At 42.4% G+C, this 22,969-nt stretch overlaps 1 protein-coding gene across 2 annotated transcripts in view; it reads right to left on the reverse strand.

Moving 5' to 3' along the window:
* The window catches only part of VWF (von Willebrand factor), a 204,098-nt gene that overhangs the window by 98,821 nt on the left and 82,308 nt on the right, over positions 1–22,969 (reverse strand). Inside the window, exons 22-29 of one of the 2 annotated variants that reach the window (XM_006028763.3) lie at positions 20,954–21,100; positions 20,080–20,220; positions 13,789–13,908; positions 12,796–12,952; positions 11,549–11,707; positions 9,562–9,697; positions 5,955–6,745; positions 4,510–4,629 (exon numbers count right to left, since the gene is read on the reverse strand). In XM_006028763.3, the coding sequence (XP_006028825.1) occupies positions 4,510–4,629; positions 5,955–6,745; positions 9,562–9,697; positions 11,549–11,707; positions 12,796–12,952; positions 13,789–13,908; positions 20,080–20,220; positions 20,954–21,100 (1,771 nt within the window). Of the gene's footprint in view, positions 1–4,509; positions 4,630–5,363; positions 6,746–9,561; positions 9,698–11,548; positions 11,708–12,795; positions 12,953–13,788; positions 13,909–20,079; positions 20,221–20,953; positions 21,101–22,969 lie in introns of both variants that reach the window. The other variant, XM_006028762.3, reaches the window with a different exon arrangement.

Genomic DNA, 22,969 nt, shown 5'->3' on the forward strand with positions numbered 1-22,969 from the left:
ATTCTTGGGGGCCTTTAGGGCAGCCACATCAACTGTAGAAGTATCCCAGATAATAATTGGGCTAACGTACAAGGCAGGATATACCTTGGGCTTCATGTTTTGCTCCAGCCTGGAAACAGGGGCTCCAATTATTAGGGACACTGTCAAGAAATGTTGTCATACTTGGACCATTACCTTCTAAAGACACAGGTCCCTGTCCCACAATGTTTCCATCTGGGAAGTGGTCTCATGATTTGGGTGGGGGTATAGGACCAGTCAGATTGGTTCATCCCCAGAGACTCATGGAACTAATGTGTAACAGGGGGCCTACTTGGGCCAATCTCCGTGGCCCGCCCACCTGTTCTTGGGCCAACCACCTGCCTTCTCCCCCACCACACCTTGATGTTCATTGATTAATTGATGTCAGTTAAGCGGGAGGCTACCCATTTTGCTGCCCTGATACCAGGGGGCGCTCTCTGTGGCTCCTTTCCTCCCCTATATTGCAGCCCAAGCCTCACGGATGGCATCTTGATGTTCACATAATCACCGGCCCCCACACTGGGCCCCAGAATCCTCCTAACAAGACCCCTCCATGATCCCTCCACTCAGGTGGCCTCTCTGCCTTCATTCAGGCTACCTAGCCCCCCGAAACTATTTTCCCCTCTCGGGTGTGGTCCTCCCCCAGGACCTCTGGCTACCAGCCCTGGCCCACCTCCAGGCCAGTCAGGACCTCAGGCCCCCGGCCCTTTTGACCGTCTTGGTCCTGACCCCAGCATGGGCCTGTCAAGGGTACTCTTTTGTTCAGGTCGGGTCTCTAGCCCCTCACTCCCTCCAGGGGTCTGCCCTCTGGGCCCTTCACAAAAGGGTTACCCACCCGGTGGTGGGGACTAGGGGTTAAGGCGCCCCGACCCACCTTTCACTGGGGTGGTAACTGGTCTGGCATTTCCTGGGGGCTCCCGCACCACTGAGCGCCCCACCAGGCCACCCACTCCTGATAGGGTGCAGTTTTAGGTCATGCCCAGGACCAGGAGCCTCCTTTCCTCCCCTACAGCTCCTCCCTTACCTCCAGATGTAGAGCTGCAGCCCTCCGGCCAGGCGATGTTATTGCCTGGCCTCCAGGCAGCCAAACTGCCCTGTTTATATAGACAGCCCCTGACTCAAAATGGCTGCTGTCATCAAGCACCCGGTGGGCGCCACCACCAGGACCTTAAAGTGGCAAGCACACACAGTGCCCTGCCACATAATGGGATTCCAGAAATCTCTGAGTTTCCCACTAAACTTGATGGCTACTCTGTCAATGGCCAGGTCAAGCTGTGGAATAGCACACTGACTTCAGCCACAGCCACAGGCACTTAGGTATCCACTCCCACCACTGCAGTGGCATAGATCCATCTGGTATATGGGGGGAGCTGAGCCACCTGAAGAGGGAGGGTTGGGGATTACAATTCAGGTGACTTTTAACCTGTGCTGAAGACAATCAATCACAGCACAGGACCTTTCTAGAGGATTATGTTGTGGCAGTCAGTAGCATAACCTGGGATGGGTGATTGGGCCACCAACCCCAGCCTGGGGCACTAATTTAGGAGGGGCACCAGAATTGTCCCCCACCCGCAAAGAACCCAAGCCCTGACAGCAGAAGCAACCCATGGCATTGCTTTTGTATGGATATTGTGTTGCTGCTAGGAAGGACAGCTGGAGTGGGGGTGGGGGGGACACCACGCTGTGGCTGCTGCAGCAGCAGCCAGGGATGTTTTGAGTCCCTGGTGTTCTCTCTATCTTCCTGCTTTCAGAACCCTTGCCCCTCCAGAGCTCAGCAGTGCCTCCCTGCCCCTCCTGCACTCCCACAAGATTTGCCAGTGCACAAAGCCTTCTCGTTATGCCTCTGGTGGTGGTGGTAGTGGCAGTGGCAGTAGTAGTAGTAGCAAAAAGGTTTTTCTGCTCCACTGTCATTGCAAAGAGCTGTCCAGCAGAACTGATCCATGCTGCAAATGCCCTGGGAAATCTGAGTTTACATCCACCTGGAAACCAAGTCATCTACAGTGTGATGAGACTGCCACCTACTTTGTAGACAAAAGTGCTCATATCTGGCACATCTTGGGAACTACCCATTTAGCTATAGAGTCAGAATTTGGGGTTGGGAAGTTCTGTCTTGTCCAGTTTACAGGGATCAGTTTCAATGGTTGTCACGCACTGGTGCTGAGAATGTGTTTTAGGGGTATGCAGATGACCAGTTGGAAATTGGTCCCATGCCTGTCCTGAAAACCAGCTGAGGGAGACTGGGGCCATTGTTGGCAGGGGTTGGCAATGCTCCCCTCTAGGAAAGAAGGAAGGAAGGAAGGAAACTAGACATTCTAAAATATGTAGTTGTCTGGCCCCTACTCCAAAACATTTCTTTACATTGAATCTCCAGTCAGCTACCATCCTGTTTCTAACCCTTTTTTGGTGAAAGTCTCTGAATGGGTGGCCATCAACAGCTCCAGGGGCACCATTGGATTCCTGGACCCCTCTCAGTTCAGTTTTCAACCCACTTATACAATTAGGGACTATACTTGTGGCCTTGGTCAACTATCTTCACCTGGGTATCAACAGGGAAAATTGTATGCTTTTGATCTCATCAAATCTTTCAGCAGCTTTTGATACAGTTGTTCATGAGGCAATGATAAAGCATTTACATGACCTAGTGGTTACTGACCATTCAAATTGGTTCTGCTCTTTCTCAGCAGGGTGGTCCCAGAAGGTGGTGATGGGCACATACTCATCATCTCCTCAGGACCTTTCCTGTGGGGTCCCCTTGGGTTCCATCCTGTGATCCCCCTTGCTGAACATGTACCTGAGGCCACTAAGCAAGATCACACCAAGATTTGGAGCGAGATGCCATCAGTTTGTTGATGACACCAAGTTCTACCTATCCTTTTCATCTGACCCTGGCAGCCAGTAGCTTTCTTGGAACAATTCAAATAGCTGATTTTTACCTATAAACCTTAAGCAGCCTGGGGTCTGTGTTCCATAAGAAGCCACCTCCTCCCTTATGTTCCATTGCAATCTCTAAGGCAGCCAGACATAAATATATTCAAGTTGCATATTGGTGTGATTATTTAACGGCTGTGTTGCATGGTAATTTTGGGCAGCTCCTGGAGCTCTTAACCCCTGGACTGTCCACTCATTAACACCTGAAACTAGTCTGAAGCACTTGGGCGGCATGGTAGAAACCTGGAATGGGAGGTGTGGGATTCTCACCTTACAGTCCTTCAGGCTCCTGCTGGCCTGAATGTATGACTGCTCCAAACTCAAGCTAGCACTAACACTGGTCAATATTTGTGCAACTCACAGTGTAAGGTGTAACAAGGCCCTAAGTGTGAATGGGAATCCCACCTTCTTAAAACACAGTATAATCTACTTCCCAGTGGGGAACTAACTCGCAATATTTTCACAGGGCATAGGAGCCAGGAAGGGTATAATCTTATCCCATCAGTACCAAATATGAGCCCTTAATCATCATGACATTAAAGGCAGCATAAATTTCAACTGGGCATATTCCTCCACCTGTAACTCTACCACTAGATAGAAGCCAACTGAGTCAAAAGACCACTCACAAGCTGAAAGTTAAACATCTGCTTAAGGTCTTTACTACATCAAGCTCTTAACCCCTGGACTGTCCACTCATTAACACCTGAAACTAGTCTGAAGCACTTGGGCGGCATGGTAGAAACCTGGAATGGGAGGTGTGGGATTCTCACCTTACAGTCCTTCAGGCTCCTGCTGGCCTGAATGTATGACTGCTCCAAACTCAAGCTAGCACTAACACTGGTCAATATTTGTGCAACTCACAGTGTAAGGTGTAACAAGGCCCTAAGTGTGAATGGGAATCCCACCTTCTTAAAACACAGTATAATCTACTTCCCAGTGGGGAACTAACTCGCAATATTTTCACAGGGCATAGGAGCCAGGAAGGGTATAATCTTATCCCATCAGTACCAAATATGAGCCCTTAATCATCATGACATTAAAGGCAGCATAAATTTCAACTGGGCATATTCCTCCACCTGTAACTCTACCACTAGATAGAAGCCAACTGAGTCAAAAGACCACTCACAAGCTGAAAGTTAAACATCTGCTTAAGGTCTTTACTACATCAAAGCCTACATATAGGGTGTGTCTACACATTGCCATACAGTGACGCTAGTACTACACCTTGTTTTACTACTTGCTTGGGGGAAATACTAAAACACGGTGCAGTAGCCACCCATACCGCAGTGTATGGGTGACGCAGGGTTAAATTCACCAGCTACGTCACCATAGCAGCATGCTATATCTGGGTAGTCCACCACTACAGCAACATAGCAGCAATCACGTGTAGACCCATGTGATTGTTACGTCATGACAGCATGCCATATGTCAACGCAACATGTCACTACGTCACTGTAGGATAATGTGTAGACATGCCCAGAGAGTAGCAGAGGTAGTACTACAGTGGCCCTCATGAACAGAACAAGGATAAAAACATTCAAGTTAAATAGGGCTACTACTTACTGATATCAGACTTTCTAATAAATGCCTTAATAAAGCTTTTCATTTCCTCAAATTCTGATACTCCAACAGAGGCACTTCCATCCAGAAGAAACATGACATCCATTGGTTTATGGCACAGACCTAAAAAGAAAATAAAAACACTACTTGTTATTATGGAAGACAGCCAGACCAAATGTTTGCTGAACTCTCTCACCAGGAAGACAAAAACATGACAAGAGAGCTGAACTATGGAAAATCTGTAAGGCAATGCTCATCTAATGCAAGCAATAACCTTCTCCATTTCCGAATGTATTGGGCTGCATACTCAAGGAGACATGTGGGTAGTTTTGTGTACAATTCAGCAGAAGACCATACTTTTACTGACTTCAGAAATTCCTTTGTGCTCCAAGCCCTCAGGTAAGATGCATCAAGATCATTCCTGCACCCAAGAAATATCTGGTGTTTTACTTTTTACTTCACAAAAAAATTCATAGTGGAACAACGAAACCTCTAAAAGCAAGGAGCAGGAAGAAGCAATTTTTAATCTCAAAGGACCAGGTAGAAGAAAATCCCACATCCTTTTCCTCTTCTATCACCAGCCAGTCCAGGAAGCATCATGTTCCACTGACTGTCTTGGAATCAATGAATCTAGAATTTATTAAGCTAAAGGATACTAAGGATTTCTATTTAAAATTGAGTTTAATCTTGTGAATCATGTGTAGTTGTTTGCATATCTAACAGTGTTAATATCGCATGCACCATGCAGTAGCATTAAAAGAAATCTCAGAGTACCCCAGTTGAGAATCATCGAGCTAAAGTATATGGTCTGCAACTTGGCATTTAGGTATGATGAGGAAGATATATCCCAAAATTACCTGAAGTTGGTGGCTTTGGCATATATTTAACAGAACAGCATGTTTTCAACACTAAGTCGGGAACTTTTGGAATAAGATCGTTGTAACTTGTTATGATTATTGGATTGTCTGGCTGACTGATCTTCTTAAGCTCCTCAATGTTTGCATTGGGGACAATACCGATGGGGGTAACCTTTATGCTTTTGGGAACACGGGTGATGACATCAGTGGAAGGGTTTGAAGTCACCATGTATACCAAATGAGGTGCTTGATCTCTAGCCCCATTGTCTGAGATAAATGTGTGACGAGAGACATAATTGAGAGCATTTCCAGTGTTGGTGGCTCCTCCTCCTTGGTATGGTATCTGCCGCACTCTCTCAATAATGTGTTGTTTTGATTGTATTTCACTGAAGGAGTACTCCACAGTGACAGAATGTGAGTACTGAATAATGGTAATATGAATCTTGTTTTGTCCTATGTCCATTCTTTGCACTAGTTGTTCAATGAACTGCTTGCTTATGTTGAAGTTCCTCTCTCCGACTTTTTCAGATCCTTCCACAATAAAAGCTACATCAAGTATAGTGAAAACAGGATTTGTAGTAAAGGACATACCTGCTCTTGTAACCCCTGACTCCACACTGGGTACTGTCACTTTAGTTTCAGGAGGCGGAGTTATAATGATCTTTGCGACTGTAGGTGGGAATGAAACAGTTTCTTCACGCACAAGACCACATAGGTAATCAATTATGATCTCCTTGTTATCCTTTAACTCCAGTACATTGTTCATTATGAAAGCCTTGTTCTCTGGTGACTGACTTTCAATTAGGTTGATTTGCTCCCTACTAATGTGTGGTCCAAGTCCTATTGGTATTACCGTAATTTTTTCCTTCTTCAAATGCTTGAACATAGAGCCAACGTTTCCTGGAGATTTGCTTGCTGTAAACAACATAGCGATTCTAGCAGCATTTGTCCTTGGTGCCTTTTTAAATACATGGTAAATAACATATTTAAGCACTTCAGGAATAGAAGCAACATTTCCACCCGTGTATTTTATATTTTTGACCATTCTCCTCATTAGATATGGAGGTTTAATTTCTTTGAGCCCAAGATATATGTTGGAGGCAGTGGTGTACACCAGAACAGACACTCGGATTTTCTTCTGTGAAATGTGGAGTTTTTTCATCATGCCACTTGTGAAATCCTTCAGCACTTCAAAGTCCTGTTCTGAGAGTTTGTTGGAGCCATCTAGTAGGAGGGCTAGGTCCATCATTTTGCTGCAGGAGTATTCAACTGGCCCTATTTCCATCTCATCTGGAGGTAGAGGCGTTGGCGTTGGTGTTGGCCTTTCTTTCACCTCTCCTGGCTTGCAGGCACGACATGTTAGGTTCTTTCCTTCACAAAGGCTGCAAAGGACACACCAAAAACTCATGTTAAAATAAACTTTTTTGAGAATAACCCTTCACCCCCAATTTAAAAAAACCCAGAAACAGAGTAATACACACTTCAACACAAGCATGTTATTTACCATGCCTGACTAGAGCAATGAACCATTCATCTTCTATGAATTCATCCATTCCACCATTCATCCATGATAATTCCTGCCATGATCCCCGCTCACCAAATAATGCAAGTCTTCCTAATGCATCTTATGTTTGGTTTGCATGCTTTGGCTAGATCTTCATTAGGAAAAAAGTTGTGTTCTTAATCTGAGCTAGCCTAATTGATTTAATTCATTCATGTTAAAATCCTAGAGAAACAAGGTAGTATACAGTTTTCTGTATTACAACAGCTTTATATGTTGAGTTAAAGACTGCAAGAAAAGACTAGAGCTTACCTAACCTTTTGATCTGTAACTAGCATAATCTTACTTCTATTTATTTTATTTCTCTCTATGGGCATGAGCAGCTGAATCAGTTATGCTCCCTTAAAGAGAGATGGGGCATGTAGAGGGAAGGGAGAGCCCTTAACTGCATTCTCTGGATCCTCTGTAAAATGTTTGGCATGTTCACTCTACCCCATGATAAATGAAAGCTAAACTATAATTTACCCCCAAAAGGAACAGGAGTTTAATTATGGTAATTTAGTGTCTACTTATGGTGGAATAGAGTAAACAAAACCATTACAGCAAATCAGTTTAACACATAGTATGTCCCCACCTTCATTCAAACTGAAATAATTGTTTCTTCTGCCCCTCGCCCTTTACATATTGTCTTTTTTCTGCTCTTTTGACTTTAGCTTCTAATGTGTTCCCTGTCTATTTTATTTAATCCTGTTTTTTCCCCAGTTCCAATTATTTTCTCCGTTTCTTGTCTTTCCCTTCTCCTCTGCCCTGTCTTACCTTTTTCCTTGTCTCTCTCCTTTCTTCTACCCCTCCACCTACTCTCCAGGGGTACATTCCCACTTTCTCTCCCTTGTAAGATCCTATACTTCCTTTCTACTCTTTATATCAGTCTACATCTTTCCCTTATTTCCCCATTCACTTTTCCCTCTTTCTCATGAGATTTTCCATTTCTCTCCCTTTCCCAAATCTTCATTCTTTCAGGAGCTGGTTTGTGGTCTGTTTTTAACAGGCCCTATTCTGCCCCCCCGTGCAATACTCTTGTCTTCAATGCAGTTGAACAAATATAATCATTTAGTACATAGCAAACAATTCTGTTGATGTTGCATCTTAAAGAATGGATTGCAGCTTGTTCTATCCGCTGCTCTACCACTGTAGAGTTAATAATAGTGAGGAGCAGTAAACAGTTTCATCACTAAGAAGAGTAGGGTGCTCTGAATATACACATCAAGTAGGCTTGGTAAAGTAAGAAGGTGTCATTTTCTCAGATCAAAACTGCCCTTTAAATGCGGCATCCAAACTCAGGTTCTCCCAAAGCTATATTCTTCGACATTTATTTCAGCTTCTTCTTAATTGAGGAATGCACGACTACTTTTGGCATTTAATGTATCATAACCTACATGATTTATTATTTTAATCCTAATGTGAATGAGATTCTTCTACTTTCCAATTTCCTTTGGATAGTTGCTATAAAATTCATTTTTGTACAATATTTTCTATTGTTTGTACAGATGGTGTAGGCATCTAAATTAGGTGACAGCTATGTGCAAAGATGTTTCCCTAGTGAGGTAAGTTTTCATAGTGTTCGGAAATCTTATGTGAGCAGCAGTCAGCATATCAACATTTAAGACAAATTATTATTGAGGATTACGAAAATTAGGAACTAGGGTTATGGAGACTCATTTTCGACCTTTGGATGGAATTCAGGGCTTGTCATTTACATTATTTTTTAACAAATAAATTACTTAATTGATCAGCCAAAGAGATCCAGTTCGATGGAGCTTAAAACAGAGTTAGTTGCTTCTGGCAGTAGGCCAGAAATTCAAAGCACATACCCCATCTGCACTGCCCTGAACATTTGAAGCCAAAGTTTTAGTTTAAGGTAACAACTGCTGTAGATATATATCCACTTCTATTAACATGATGGAAAACTCCTGAATTCACAGAACTATGGTAAACTAGGGAAAGTATCCATTAGAAGCATAGGGGCATCTGAAGAATATCAAAATTATGGCCCCTACATATCTACATTTATGACTACGTACTTTGCCTCACAAAAATAAAGACAGACCCTACCTCACAGCAGTTAAGGACCTATACAATGCTTTACTGCCAAGTATACCCTATTGACTTCATTATACTTGGATGTAAATGCTTGCTGGCTATAAGATACTGTGTGCAGATCTTAGAGAAATTACTTTTCCAATGATGGTACATCACCTTCCAGCTACCAGGAGTCTTGATTTGTTCTAGGCTGATCACATATTGAGATCCCATACTCCATACAGGCTTTTGAAGTCCTAATACAATCTTCTAATACCCTTACTCATGTTGAATCACACCTTATTTAAAAATATGTGGAACAAGTGAAGTCAATGGGACCACCTGAAGAGTAGCACTGCTTATTTCAAATGAGCCTGAGGCAATCAGATACCTTACTTTGATTGAATTTCAATAGGATTTGTTCCCTGGCTCCTTTATTATCTTTGTGCCAATCTCAGTTTAAGGTGCTATGATTATCAGAATGAATAAGAAGAGTATCAGGACCTGACCCACAATACTGTATTCAAAACTAAATCCAAAGCATATACATGGGAATGTACTTCAGCTGTGTCCTCATAAATGAATTCCAGATGTGTTGGATAAAAATCTCTACTTTACCAAGACTGACAGCGTTCCAGATCATCTTTGTTCAAAAATATCTTCTTCCCGTGGGAGATCCTGGACCCTTCTAATATGCACACAGGACAGTCTTGGGGATCAATACATCTCTGGGATAGTTCATCAAGTATTTTCCCTGTTTCAGAACACAGAAACATTACCAACTGTGATTTTCATAAGTTGCAATGCACATGTTAAGCCAACTACTGCATTTAGCCACTTCAAAAAGGTGACAAGATTGATAATATTTGCATTGGACTGAAAGCTTCAGAACATTCTCTTCATATCAAACTGCCTGTGAATCTGACATTGGGCAAATATTTATATTCTTCCATAGCATCTAAAGAGAGATGTTCAAAATATGTAAACCAGTTCATTAAATATAGTAGCACATGCTACATAGAGGGTAAGCATATTTTTAGACTGAAAAAAAATCAAGTGTACCAAAGGAAAAAGGGATTTACCCTTTTACAGCTTCATTTTCATTTTTTCCAACCCCTTTGGTTATTTTTTTTTTATCAGCTCCCTGCAAGCTCTGTGTCTTTATCCATCATTATGTCCCTACCCTAACCTCTCATGTTACACATAACTTAAAGCATTTCTCACCCTAGCAGCAAAGTGTCAAACACCATAATTAATAGTCTCACAAAATTATACCTAGAGTATAGTGCTCTCACTTCTCCCCAGTATAGCAGTTTTGCTGCTTTCTGTGCATATACCTGGAATTGAGATCTGGCTATTACCATCCATAATTCTTTCTCCTCCTCTTTCTCATATAGCTCTGTCTTTCTGAGACATTTATTATTCTGAATTTTATCTCTCATGTTGGTTTCTGCTTATGCTCTTTTCCCTTGTCCTCATTTCCTCTCTGTCTTCCTCCTCTTTATTCTCCCATGCCTTCACTGATTTCTGCTCCCTTCTCCATCCTTTCTAAACATTTGTCCATAGTGGATAGAGACAAGAGGAAGGGCCCCATCTCTACTTCTGCCTGCAGTGACTTTTCTACACCTTGCATTTTTGCATAAAATAGGTAAAAACAGCAGTGAAACAGATACTGTCTCAATGGGGTGGGGGACAGAACCCTGACTCTCCTCCTTTATCAGGCAGTCTCCATCTCACTAAGTCAACCTCCCTCTGGCCCCACATATTGTCCCCTCCTGGCTGCCCAGTGGGTCATCTTCAAGAAAAGTGCTGAAGAATCCCTCTGGGCAATTCCCCGTCCATGGCCTGGTGGTTATAGCATGCTGCTGGAAATTAGAAGATGCAAAAAAAAAAGTTAAACCCCACTGAGGGCACAGGGGGCTAGAACATCCATCCTGCACTTTCTGGGCATATACCCTAACCTCTGGGCCTTTGGTCTAAAGATTGACAGCCTTTTTCTCACAGCTACTAGTTGTGTTTTTTCTCTGACCACATTTTGGGGAATTTACACACAATTACACACGTACCCAGGGAATCCTGTTCTATCACACAGGTTTGAACAGAGCCTTCTAAGCACATTCAGAAGGGTAAGCATAGCTGCACAAGTGGAAACAGGATCTAAAATCTGCATAAATATCAACAACGCCACTTACACAACTACACTTGGATGCATAAGGAACATTAAGGGCATCAAGAAGAGGCAGAATGTGGCCTGTAGTGTATGCTATCACTGATGACACCAAAAAATAGAATGTAGTCACTAGTACAATGACATTGTACTTTGTCATTGTACTGTACAATGACATCCTAGCTTATTGCATACTAACTTTCCTCTTAAGACAAGCCTTAGCCCTCCTCCTATCTTTACCCTCCCACTCCTTATTCCATCCCCCCATAATGTTTCTCCTGTCCCTGCTCATAACATTTCCCTCCCTTTCCTATACCTTCCCCATTCCCTGCCCCCAAGTCCTCAGAGCACTAAAGGGGAGGCTATACAATGATACCACTGAGTGATGAGAACTGATGGTAATGCCAACGGACTGCTTAAAGAAGAAAGTGGGTTTACCAGGAGGGCAGTGTACATGGCATCCTTCTACACATCTCAGAGGGCACTCCACAGGCTCCAAGTGCTGGCACGTTGCAGGGCAGGCAGGTCCACAGCTGTTATATCGCCACTCACACTGATACTCTAACTCTTGCTTATTCATGTGCTCACAGCTTTGTGCTATGCAGTAAAAAGAATCAATTTTAGGAAAGGCATTGATAGTTCCCAGGGCCAAGACACTGGATTTGGGGTCATTTATAGATCTATAATATAGTGATCTGTATGTAATAGGCCTGCTATAGCTACCATATTTTCTTGCATGCCACAAACTCCCAAATAAGACGCAACTTATTTTTGAAGGCATAGTGAAGAAAAAAGATTTTTCTAGAATCATGGCTGAATCCTGACCACAGGGGATTCTGACCACATAACAAAATCCTGACTGTTGCTGCTTAACCAGAATCTGTAGTTTTAACCTTGTCACAGCCACTACTAAATTGACAGCAGCTTTTGGCTACTCAGCCAAAGCTACTCCCAATTCAGTAGCATCTGTGACGGGGTTAAAACCACATGATATGAAAACTGCACTCCAGACCTCCCTCCTTGGCTGAGAGAAGACAGCCCCTACAACCATTACAGCATCTCTCTGCTTCAATTCAAGCTCAGAAACCAGCTTCTCCGCTTAAGACATGCACCCCAGTTTTGGAGAGTTGATTTTTGAGGGGAATGTGCACATGGTATATAAATAAATATGGTATGTTGCATCTGGCGATATCATTTTAGTTCATTAAAAGTTGGCCCCATGTTCATTATTTTTATTTATAAGTCTCCAAACCTTCTGTATAATAACAACACTTGCTTTGCTTAGAAATAACTGCTAGAAACTTTCTTTTTTAATTTAGCAGAAATTGAGAGCAAGTATTTCCATTTCTTATTTCAGGTTTGCATTTCCATGGCCATCATACCTCCTTCATGGAAGTAATGGTCACCAGCACTTTTCAAGGTGTGATCTAAAACATACATGGAGGTGGTAACCCATACAGTGGTAACCTACTGAAGAAGACATTACCCTACACTGTTGAGTTCTTACCCAAACCTGTTCCCATTAAAATTAACATCAGACCTTTACAACACTGAGCACTGGACTGAGTTTATGGGTATGTCACAAGAACGATTAAGCAATTTAACACTTGCGTGTCTTTGTTTTTCCTGGCAGGCACAATTCCTGCCAACTCATTCCCAGTTTTTCTTCTCTTTCAAGTACTTACGACACAGAGTTGGTGATCTCCATTGTACAACTGCTCCTTTTTGTGCACAGATATGAGCATAGGCCACTATTGCATCACAGAAGCAAGCACAGTCCCCGATAGACTCGCAAGTGCATGTATCATAAATGCAGATATCAACATATGGCTCAGGATTCACCTAAAGGGAGAGTTACACAGTGTGAACTCATTTCACATCTCTCCTTACAATAGGAACACTCCCTTATGATTTTCTCAGTTTTTCTTTTTTATTTTTCACTTAAATCCATAAAAAGAATTTTCAATGTCAACAGCAATACAATCACACCCAAATTCATGAAGTGCCATGAAATTTCAAGCAAACTCTAGTTTATTCCCACCACTGAGTGATTCCTTTAAAGAAGCACGTCTAAACATTTTGGGCCTGAATCCTATTTATGCCAGGATCCTTCCGCACCTCCTTAGTGATATGAAGGACTTTACAGTGGGTACAAATTGCACTCAAATAGAACAGCACAAGGGGGCCTTAGTGTAAAATGAGAAGCAACTCTTTTAATTAAAAGTAAAATGTTTCTATTTTGTTCTGGGTTTTTTTTCAACTGGGGGCTCTGTTTCAGAACTAGATTGTTCCTGGTATCTACTAATTCACAGAGTAAATATTACACCAATGAAGGGTTGAAGAAAAATTTGGCTCCTAACATCAATACTTTTCATACTGCTAGTTTTGACATTGGAGAAAAAGTACTTAAAAAGCCTGGTTCACAGTTCAGTGAAGTCACTCGCCTTGCTTTCCAGGGGTTTGGATCAGGGCCAAGTATTATCCTTTATGATATCAAAGGACTGCCAGGAAGCAAATCTGAATTAAGCTTCCAATTAATGCATTGAATCAAGTGAGTAAAAAAAAATAGGATAGTGCAAATGTTATAATCCTACTACATAATCATAGGTATACCCTTCTAGAACCCTGGGCAGTCCTCATAGAAAAGGAAAATGTGAGACAAATCACAAAATACTTACCAATTTTCTGCATTCATTGAAGACATCACTAGTCAATATGCTGCATGAGTTTTCCACCATCACCTGCTTTTCTAGGTTGTTATTGCACAGTGGAGTAATCAGTGTCTGCCCCTGGTTAAACTTAATGTTATAGGAAAGAAGCAGACATAGTCACATGCCTTAGGACATACCAAGACTTTTTCTTTCTGAACACATGCATAAGAAAAGTTATTCACACTAGTCATTTTTCATGACATATAACTTATTTATTGCAGAAACAAGGTGGGGGTTTTTTGGTGGACCAGATATATAGTTGGGAGAGATATTAGATAAGTTTTCAGGCATAAAGGGAGAAGGGTACTTTGTGCCTAAGAGCTTGTCTAACATCTCTCCCAACAATGCAGCTGGTACAATAAAAGATATCACCAAAATCCTTGCTTCTTGCATATTGTCTGGACTATCATGGCTACAAGAACACTCCAACTGTACAACTTAAGTAGATTCTCCTACTATATTCGGCACTGGTGAGGCCCACCTGGAGTCCTGTATCCAGTTTTGGGCCCCTCACTTCCAGAAGGATGTGGACAAATTAGAAAGAGTCCAGGGAAGCAATGTAGGAGGAGGCTGTAAGAACTAGGATTAATTGGTTTAAACAAGAGAAGACCGGGGGGGGTGGGATTGGATAACAGTCTTCAAATACCTGAAGAGTGGTTGTATGAAAGATGAAGATATACTCTTCTCCATGGCAGCAGGGGATGGGACAAGAAGCAGTGGTCTTAAATTTCAGTAAGGGAAAATTAGGTTTGATATTAAGAAGAATTTTTGTCACTGTGACAGCAATTACGCACTGGAACAGGCTCTCTAGTGAGGATGGAGATGGAATCTCCATCTCTGGACAGTCCTCAGAGTAGATTAAACAGACCCTTGACTGGGATGGTTTAGCCAGGGACCATCCTCCTTTGAGCAGGGGGTGGACTAGATGACCTCTTGGGGTCCCTTCCAACCCTATGATTCTGTAATTCTCTGGCATGAGATCTGGCACTGATGCAAGCCCACCATCAATGGAAACACAGCATCACTGCTGACTAAAGACCGCTCAACCTCTCCCCACTATTATCCCCCTCAGTTCAGCGAAGAACAAAGGTATGCTCATGCTCTGCAAAATACTTATTGCTGACCTTTTTCCTCCTAAACTAGAACAGTGACATACTGGCCAGATTTGGCACAGATGACAAGAAAATTTCACTTGCTTCCTCCTCATCAGTGGGAGTATGATACAAAAGGGAGCATTTAACAGAGGGCAATGTGCTGGGTAGATCATGCCTATGATCAGTCCCAGGCCTTCTTGATAATCAACTGCAGTCCTCTCACTGTGATGTGTCAATAAAAGCATTAATTCAATTTTTTTCACTCCATTATATCTCCTTATAGCCAAGGGCTTCTGTGCCCTGAGCAGTGAGTAAAACACTACTTATCAGTAACTACCACCTGCTTGAATGGGCTGCCTTGTGCTGTCTCCATAAAGAAAACTGACCTGAATCCCACCCTTCCTTAATGTACAGTGCACACTTGTAGCACTTTAAAGCAGTAAGAGAGTTTTTCCTTCTGCCTGGCTGAGTTATGTGGTAATCTTGCTGTTGCTTCTCCATACTAGAGACCACAGTGGTGATGTGGTAGTGTGACTGGCTGCTACAATAACCTGAAGCATATGGTGACAGCACAGCTGAAAAATTGGAAAAGGCTTTGGTGCAAATCAAATAAAGTTAAAACATGTTTTTTATTTACAAAATAAAATAAAAAAAACCCTTAAAATTATTTTTGGTTGGCCTCAAACACATTATGACCTGAAATGAAATGGTTAAATAACTAACACCATTTTTGAAACCACCTATTGGTTTATTTTGTTAAGTGCAAGTATTTTTTAAAGCAAAAGTGCTATTTCCAAACAAAATGTTTCCTTAGAAAAAATATAAGTATTTCCAATATTCTCCAAAAAGAAGCCAAAACAAACTGTTGGGTGCTTTGAAAATGTTTCCCCCCATTTTTTTTTTTTTTTTGTCTATAGTTGTTTAGTCATTTTGACTCTAATTCACTGATAATTTTGGATGGTCTAAAACTCCATTTTTCAGCAAATTCATTAGTCATTAAAAAAAAAAGATAACCTAGCTCTGAATGTGACAGTATAAAACTGAATGAGGGCTGCTGCATCGCTGTCAGCTTCTATTGTGCACTAAACACTAATCTCTAACTGCCTCCAGCCTTATCTTGCTTGTTACTCTGGACTGTTGCTCATGTCAGCTTGAAGAATCACAAGCACCAAAACCATCACTGAGGTACCTGGGGGTGCCTATACATGAGCAGCGAGGCTGCTCCAATGCACTGTAATTACAGCACATCAGAGCTGCGTTCAGAGTACAGGAGATGCAACCACTGCTGCAGGAGAAAAAAAGAGAGTCAATGTATGGCAGGGAAAAAAAGGAAGAAGCAGGGAAAAAAGTTAGAATGCAGAGCTATACAGACCTCCAGGGTGTGTCGGGAAAACAGACCTATATACAGACCTATAGAGCATGTTTCTTTGACACGAGTCAAAAGAAGTTTCTATTGCCTAACCTGTTTCACATAAAAATACTGCTGCTTTGAAACAAGGGGGAAGGGAGAAAAAATAAATGGTGTAAACCAAGACAGTCAGAAGGCAGGGTAAATATGCACCTTTATAGACTAACTAAGTAAAGTTCACTTCATCACAAGCTGTGAAAGGATATGAAGAAAGCAGAGTACAAGAAGGAAAGAGAAAATAGAATACACAAGAGAAGTGGGGGAGATAGAGAGAGAGAGAGAGAGGACAAGATGCAGGGAGTAGGGCAGTAAAGGAAAGATAAGCAAATGAGCAGGAAACGCATAGGAAGGAAGGGGGCCACAAAAGCTAATCCAGGTAATGAGATAAGAATCTATAGTCCCTGTTTAAACCAGACTTAACACAGTCCAGTTTGTGGGTGATTTCTTGTTCCACAGTTTTCTGTTCAAACTGTTTTTTATTGTCCCCCCCGCCCTCAAGAACAGCAATCCTGAGATCAGCAAGAGTGTCCAGGGAGGTTGAAATTTTCTACCACAGGCTTTTGTGTCTTTCTGCAGCTGATGTTACATTGGTGGTCATTCATTCTTACACAAAGAGATCACCCTGTCTGTCCAATGTAGACCGCAGAAAGACATTGAGAGTAGGTGATGGAGTACATGACATGGGTTGAGTGGCAGGTGAATGAATCTTGGATGATGTACTCATTATTAGGTACAGTGATGATGTTGTCTGTATTGATGTGGGGACACAGCAAGCATTTGGGTCCATTGCAAGACCTGGTGCCTTGGTGAGGATGAGAGTTTCTTAGCCAACTTGAGGCTGGGGGGGCTGTCTGTAAGCCAGAGGACTACCCAAAGACTGTCCCAAAGACTGTTCCCAAAGACTACCTCGAGATGGCCATCCTTTTCCAGGAGGGGTTGGAGGTCATTTATGATGGACACTTTTACATGTGCTTCGGGGGTCAAGAGGAGAGGGAGATGCACTTTAATTAAAGCAGCTCCAAAAGCCACTCTAATTAAAGTGCTGTGTTGCCTTGTGTATCAGCGTCCCCATGCTTTAAAATGGCAGCAGGAGCACTTGAATGAAAGCTCATTCAGCGAGATTTAGTTCAAGTGCTCTCACTGCCATTTTTAAGTGCAGGGATGCTGATAAATGAGATGCAGGAGGCTGCTGGAGTGCGGTGATTACCACACTCTGGGTGGACCTGGGCCCAGCTTGCCTATGCATTAATCCTCCTATGTGTCCAGACTCCATGCTTGTGTACAGGGACCTGATATACCTTAGGTGCTCAAGCTGGGGGCTGTAAGTGACAACCAGAGGAATTTTGTTGTCCTTTTCCTGGGGTTGGTATTGTAGCAGGTCAGAGTAAGGTCTGAGTCTGGCATCATTGATTTGATTGGCTACAGTTTTGGGCTTCTATTGCAACTGTACGAATTCCAGCTCTAGATCCTTAAAGTGTTCATCCTTGGCAGTGTGGTCAGATCCAGTTGCAACATAGAGCTTGGCTGTAGACTATGGATCTACAATGGATCAATGGATCAAGGATGTGCTTAGGATGAAAGCTGGTGATGTGAAGGTAGCTATGGCAATTAGTAGGCTTTTGATACAATGTGGTGGCAATGTGGCCACAGCAAACCTACACTGTAGTGTGAAGCAAATGAATCTGTTGTGTGCAGTATTCCAGAGTGGTTTTGGTGGAGGGGTGGAAGTTGTTAGTCTCAGTGAAATTTCTCTAGAGATTCCTTCCCATGTGTCCATGTTACGAAGATGTCATTGATGTACCTGAGGTATCTCAGGAGATAAGAGGACAGCTGCAGATGACACAAACTTCAAGGTGTCATAAAAACATTGGTATACTGGGGTGGTGAGGGAGGCATGTGAGTCCCCATGGCAGTGCCATTCATTTGTAGGTATAGGGCGTCTGCAAACCTGAAATAGTTGTTTGAGGACGAAGTGGGAGAGTTAAATGAAAACAGAAGTTCCTCATCAGGGATAATAATCCTTATGGCTTATAATCCATCCTTATGAGGGATGTTGGTGTACAGAGATGGGACACCCATAGTAGCTGATATAATGTTTACTGGACGCTTGTCAATGAAGCCTAGTTTAAAAAAGCTGTGGCGTCTTTCAAGTAGCTGGTAGCTCCATAGGATAGACTTAACAGCCAGAAACTCCTTCTGTAAAGGTGGCAATGCCAGAGGTAATGGGGCATCCTGGGTTGCTTGGTCTGTGGATATTGGGTAATAAGTAAAAGTCACCTGGTCTGAGTTTCTGGGAGGTGGAAACAGTAATCCTGTCCAGTGTTTCCAGAGCTTAAAGAGTTTATTTAGTTCCTCCTGGTGTTATGCTGCAGGGTCCTCTGCCAGGAGCTGGTGAAACTCTGTGTTAGAAAGTTGACTCTCGGCTTCTTGTATATATATGCTGTCTATATTTTATTACCCTGTTGTATTATAATGTTTGGGTTGTTTTTAAGGCTGAGCATGGGTCACTATTTTGCAAAACTGAGGTCATAGTGTAGAGGTTATTTCCCACAGTGGAAAAATAAATCTCAGGCAAAAGGGAACAGGAAAGAGGATGGAGAAAGTAACCAGTAAGCTAGGGCTTGGTAGGGGGGAAATAGAAGCTACCAATGCGCACAGGAGACATAAGAGCAGGGTAGAGGGTGAACTGAGTTGGGTTGTGCCCACAGGGAAATACATGTTTTGAGAAGAGAGGGGCTGAGGTGAAAAAAAACAACATGGCAACTTTAAAGTTGGCAAAACTTGAAGAATGCCTACTATTAGTTTGTGCTGGGAAACAACCCAAGAAATCACATTCTTTCTTCATCTGATTTCAACTTAATCCTTTCACCTTTATAACTTTTCCTACTGCAGAATCCAGGCACTGTAAGGACCCTGTTACTAAAACTCATACTCTTGTATGGCACTTTATTGTAGCGTAGGTACTTCTAGTGCAACCCCCAGCTCAAAGATGGGGGATCATCCATGAATAAACCATCCTAGAGAAGCATCTGTCTAAGGTATTCTTAAAACCAATGGAAACAACCCTGATGCACAACTATCAGACAATTCCCAAGGCATCAAAGACATTCTTTATCTTGCCACAGGTACAGCAGAGGGACAAGGGTGCTGTCAATGTCCTGCCAGAGCAAGCACAGGAGAATTAACTTTTGATATCCTAAATATACCTTAATAGATCTTCCTCTTTGTACCCCATCTCTGACAACCAAAAGAGGGAAGAAAAAAAAATTAATGCTACTATAAGAATTTAGGAGGGATTATGAACTTTAAAATGATAAGAAAGAAATGTAGCAAGCACAAGTACAAGTACTTATGCTTGTAATGATCAGGCTGTAAGTTTTGAATGATGAGAGTTTGGATCCAAAAACGCAGATATTTATCTGAACTTCTCTTGTCTGAAAATTTAAAAATCTTAGGAGATCAGACTCCAAAATGAGATTTCCAGTCATACCTGGATCTCCAGCATCTTGACTGGCAAGCCATGAGCCCTACAATTTGGGTAGTTTCAAATTTGTTTAAACCTAGGCAGAACAGACGACTTGGAATGTGAAATAAATTAACTGAACTTTTATCAGACCTCAGAAAAGATTCCAGCTTGGCATAAATTCTGAAAAAGGGGTTAGTAGTTTCTACTTTTTTTCTGCTAAAACTGTTCACCCAGCCCTAACTGAGGTAAGTTGTGTTAGTAATCAGTTTTCACAGTTCATTCACAATCACCTTTTTGACATTGGCACAGTGTGGATTAACTTTCCAGGAATTCCCAAAGTCGACTGGATCTACTTCAAGATGATTATTGCTGCTGGTCAAATCATTGTTTTGGATTCCATCAAAATTTCCACATAGACCACACACTCGATCCTTGCATGGAAAGAAACACAAGAGCATAAATCTTCCATTTTTAGACTACCTGGTGTTCTGTTAAGAAGCCTTTATTCTAGCGCTCTAATGGCACAAGACTTAAGGCTAATCCATGCCTCAAGTTGCACTATGGTGTGCAGAGGCACAGAAAGATTTTAGACCCCATTCCTACATAAGGAAAAGAGGAAGTATAGTTTGTCTCCCAGGTTTCCAAGGAGCAAGTGAGGGAAGCTGGCTAGTACTGCCTGTTCTGATTGAGTATAGTAGAAGAGTGTCTGGGTGAGTCACAGGTTTAGCTATAAAGCCATTTCTCCTCCAGCGCCTGGGTGTGATTGCTTTGGGGAACACTCACAAAACCTGCTTTATGCTGCATTGCCCACTGCCCTCAGAAGAAATTCTCCTTTGCAATCTTCTTCAAAGGCACATCATCTCTGGACACTGCATTGCTCTTCTTTCCCACCTCTTATATAGTTCATCCAAGAGAGAGCCAGAACTAACCCTTAATGATGAGTCACTGGATTAAAAATAGTGGCCCACAGAAGTAAATTCTCTTTTTGTTCCCCAGCAAATGACTAATGCTCCACATTACTTTATTAAATTGTCTACATAAGAAATATTGACTTTCTTCCTTGATCCCCAACAGAGAGATTTGTCCAGGTGTATTCTTTAGTGAAATGCCCCAACAGGATACCTAACTTGCGTATGTGAGAAGGAGAGAAAAAAAAGTACTTACTTGGAAATCTTCTGTCAGGATGACTGAGATTCCCATGGCCAGATCCCAGGAGACAGAGATATCTTTGCCCAATAAGAGGATGTAATAACGTCCAGACTTCAGGACTTCAAAACCAGTTTCATCTGTAGGAGGTGTCTTAACATTTACCTAAACAAGAAAATTATCGTATACTAGCAATGGCTGTCACATTTTCTGACAGATCACTAACTTCTTTCAGTCCTGCATGTATGAAAGGCACTTTTCAAAGTGCTTTGTTGCCTCGAGCAAGCTGTTCAGTAAAACATGCTGCTACCTCTCTGGAGCCCCCTACAAGATTACAACATGTGATGCACACCCTATAGAGTACAGGCTCAGCTCTCCCACAGAGAAACCTTCCTGAGGATGAACAGTTCCCTTAAACTTGTAGACTGGTGCAGGGAATGGAGACGAAAGTGCATATCAAAGTTCTGGATGAGATAGCATCTCAGAAAAGGACTTCCATTGGTCCTGAGAACAGATGCACCAAGGAATTGCCACCATGTAGAAATCAGCACCAGTAATTGATTTGTCAAGGATGAGTAGATCTGTTCACTCAGGCCAACTCATGACCAATGAAACAAATGATAGAAATGAAATGTCCGCTTTCCTTTTTAAAACCATGACAATCATCAGGATGCCTGAGCCACTGGTAATAAAAGAAATGTACCACATTCATTATATACTTAGCATTTGGACTCAGCTGTGTAAGATTTTCTTCTACAACCATATAAAAAGGCAGCCCCACCAAGAGGCAGTCTCCTGAGGGATTAGTTTTTGCATCAGTTGATTTTTCCATCACTTACACTTCCCCTGCACTCTCTAGCCATTTTTCTGTTTGGGGCCTCTTTGTTTCCATTTGTCTGCAATTTTGTGGCCTCCAGCTACTAAGAAGGTGAAAGCTTAAATTTAAATGTTTCCTTTCATACCATATTCCCTTGTCAATGGGAACCCTAATAGGATTATTAGCCACATGTCATGAGGAAGGTCTGGAATGACTTTTCTTTTAAGCGCCGCTAAAGCATTAACTTAAATTACTTGATTTGGGGGCAAAGAGGCAGGATGCCTCCAAAATGGATCTAAACAAGGCTTAAAATAAGGAAGGAGAAAGGGGACAGAAATCCTAAAAGCAGAGACACCCCTCCTCCCCTCAGCTTGACAAAGCCAGGCTTCCCCTTGGCTATACCCATCAGCTGGTGCACAAACAACTCCCCATTCTGTTCGTAGATTTCATAGACATTAGGGCTGGAAGTGACCTTGTAAGATCACTGAGTCCAGCCCCCTGCCCCATGGCCAGAAAGTCAGCTCGGATCACAGGATCCCAGCAAAATAAGCATCCAAATGTTTCTTAAAAGTGTCCAGAGTAAGTGCTTGCACCACCTCTGGGGGGAAATCTGTTCAGGCCTTGGGGCCTTGGACAGTAAAGAAGTTTTTACTTATGTACAGCCTAAAACAGTCTTGCAGGAGTTGGTGACTTTTGGACCTTGTAATCCCTTGGGGTGCTCTGGTGAACAGGCATTTCCCCCAGATCCTGATGCACTACCCTTATGTACTTATAGGCTGCCACCAAGTCACCCTGAACCTGTGATTCTCCAGGCTGAAGAGTCCCATAACTCATGGCCTGTCTTCATAAGGCCTGTTCTCTTGCCCTCTGATCATGCGTGTGGCTCTCCTCTGGATTAGTTCAGACATGTCACAATAAAAAAGCATTTATATGCTGTGAAGGTTCACTCCAGCAGCCCACCAGGATCTCATGAAAAGGGATGTGACAAACTTCTCTTGAAATACTAAACTTTGGAAAGGCAGGGGATGTAGAAAAAAGAAGCGAGAGCCAATAAAAAGACACAAAAGCAAGGGCATAAATGTGCTTGGATTCAGCAGATAAAGCTACTTAGCTAGCTCATAAAAGAAGTATACATATCACTAAATGAATCAGGAAACAAAAAGGCAGGAGGAGCAAATTAGCATAGTTAAATGACAAGATCAAATAGTTTATTTGTA

This window comes from Alligator sinensis, unplaced genomic scaffold, assembly GCF_000455745.1.
Source record: "Alligator sinensis unplaced genomic scaffold, ASM45574v1 scaffold35_1, whole genome shotgun sequence".
Lineage (NCBI taxonomy): Eukaryota > Metazoa > Chordata > Crocodylia > Alligatoridae > Alligator > Alligator sinensis.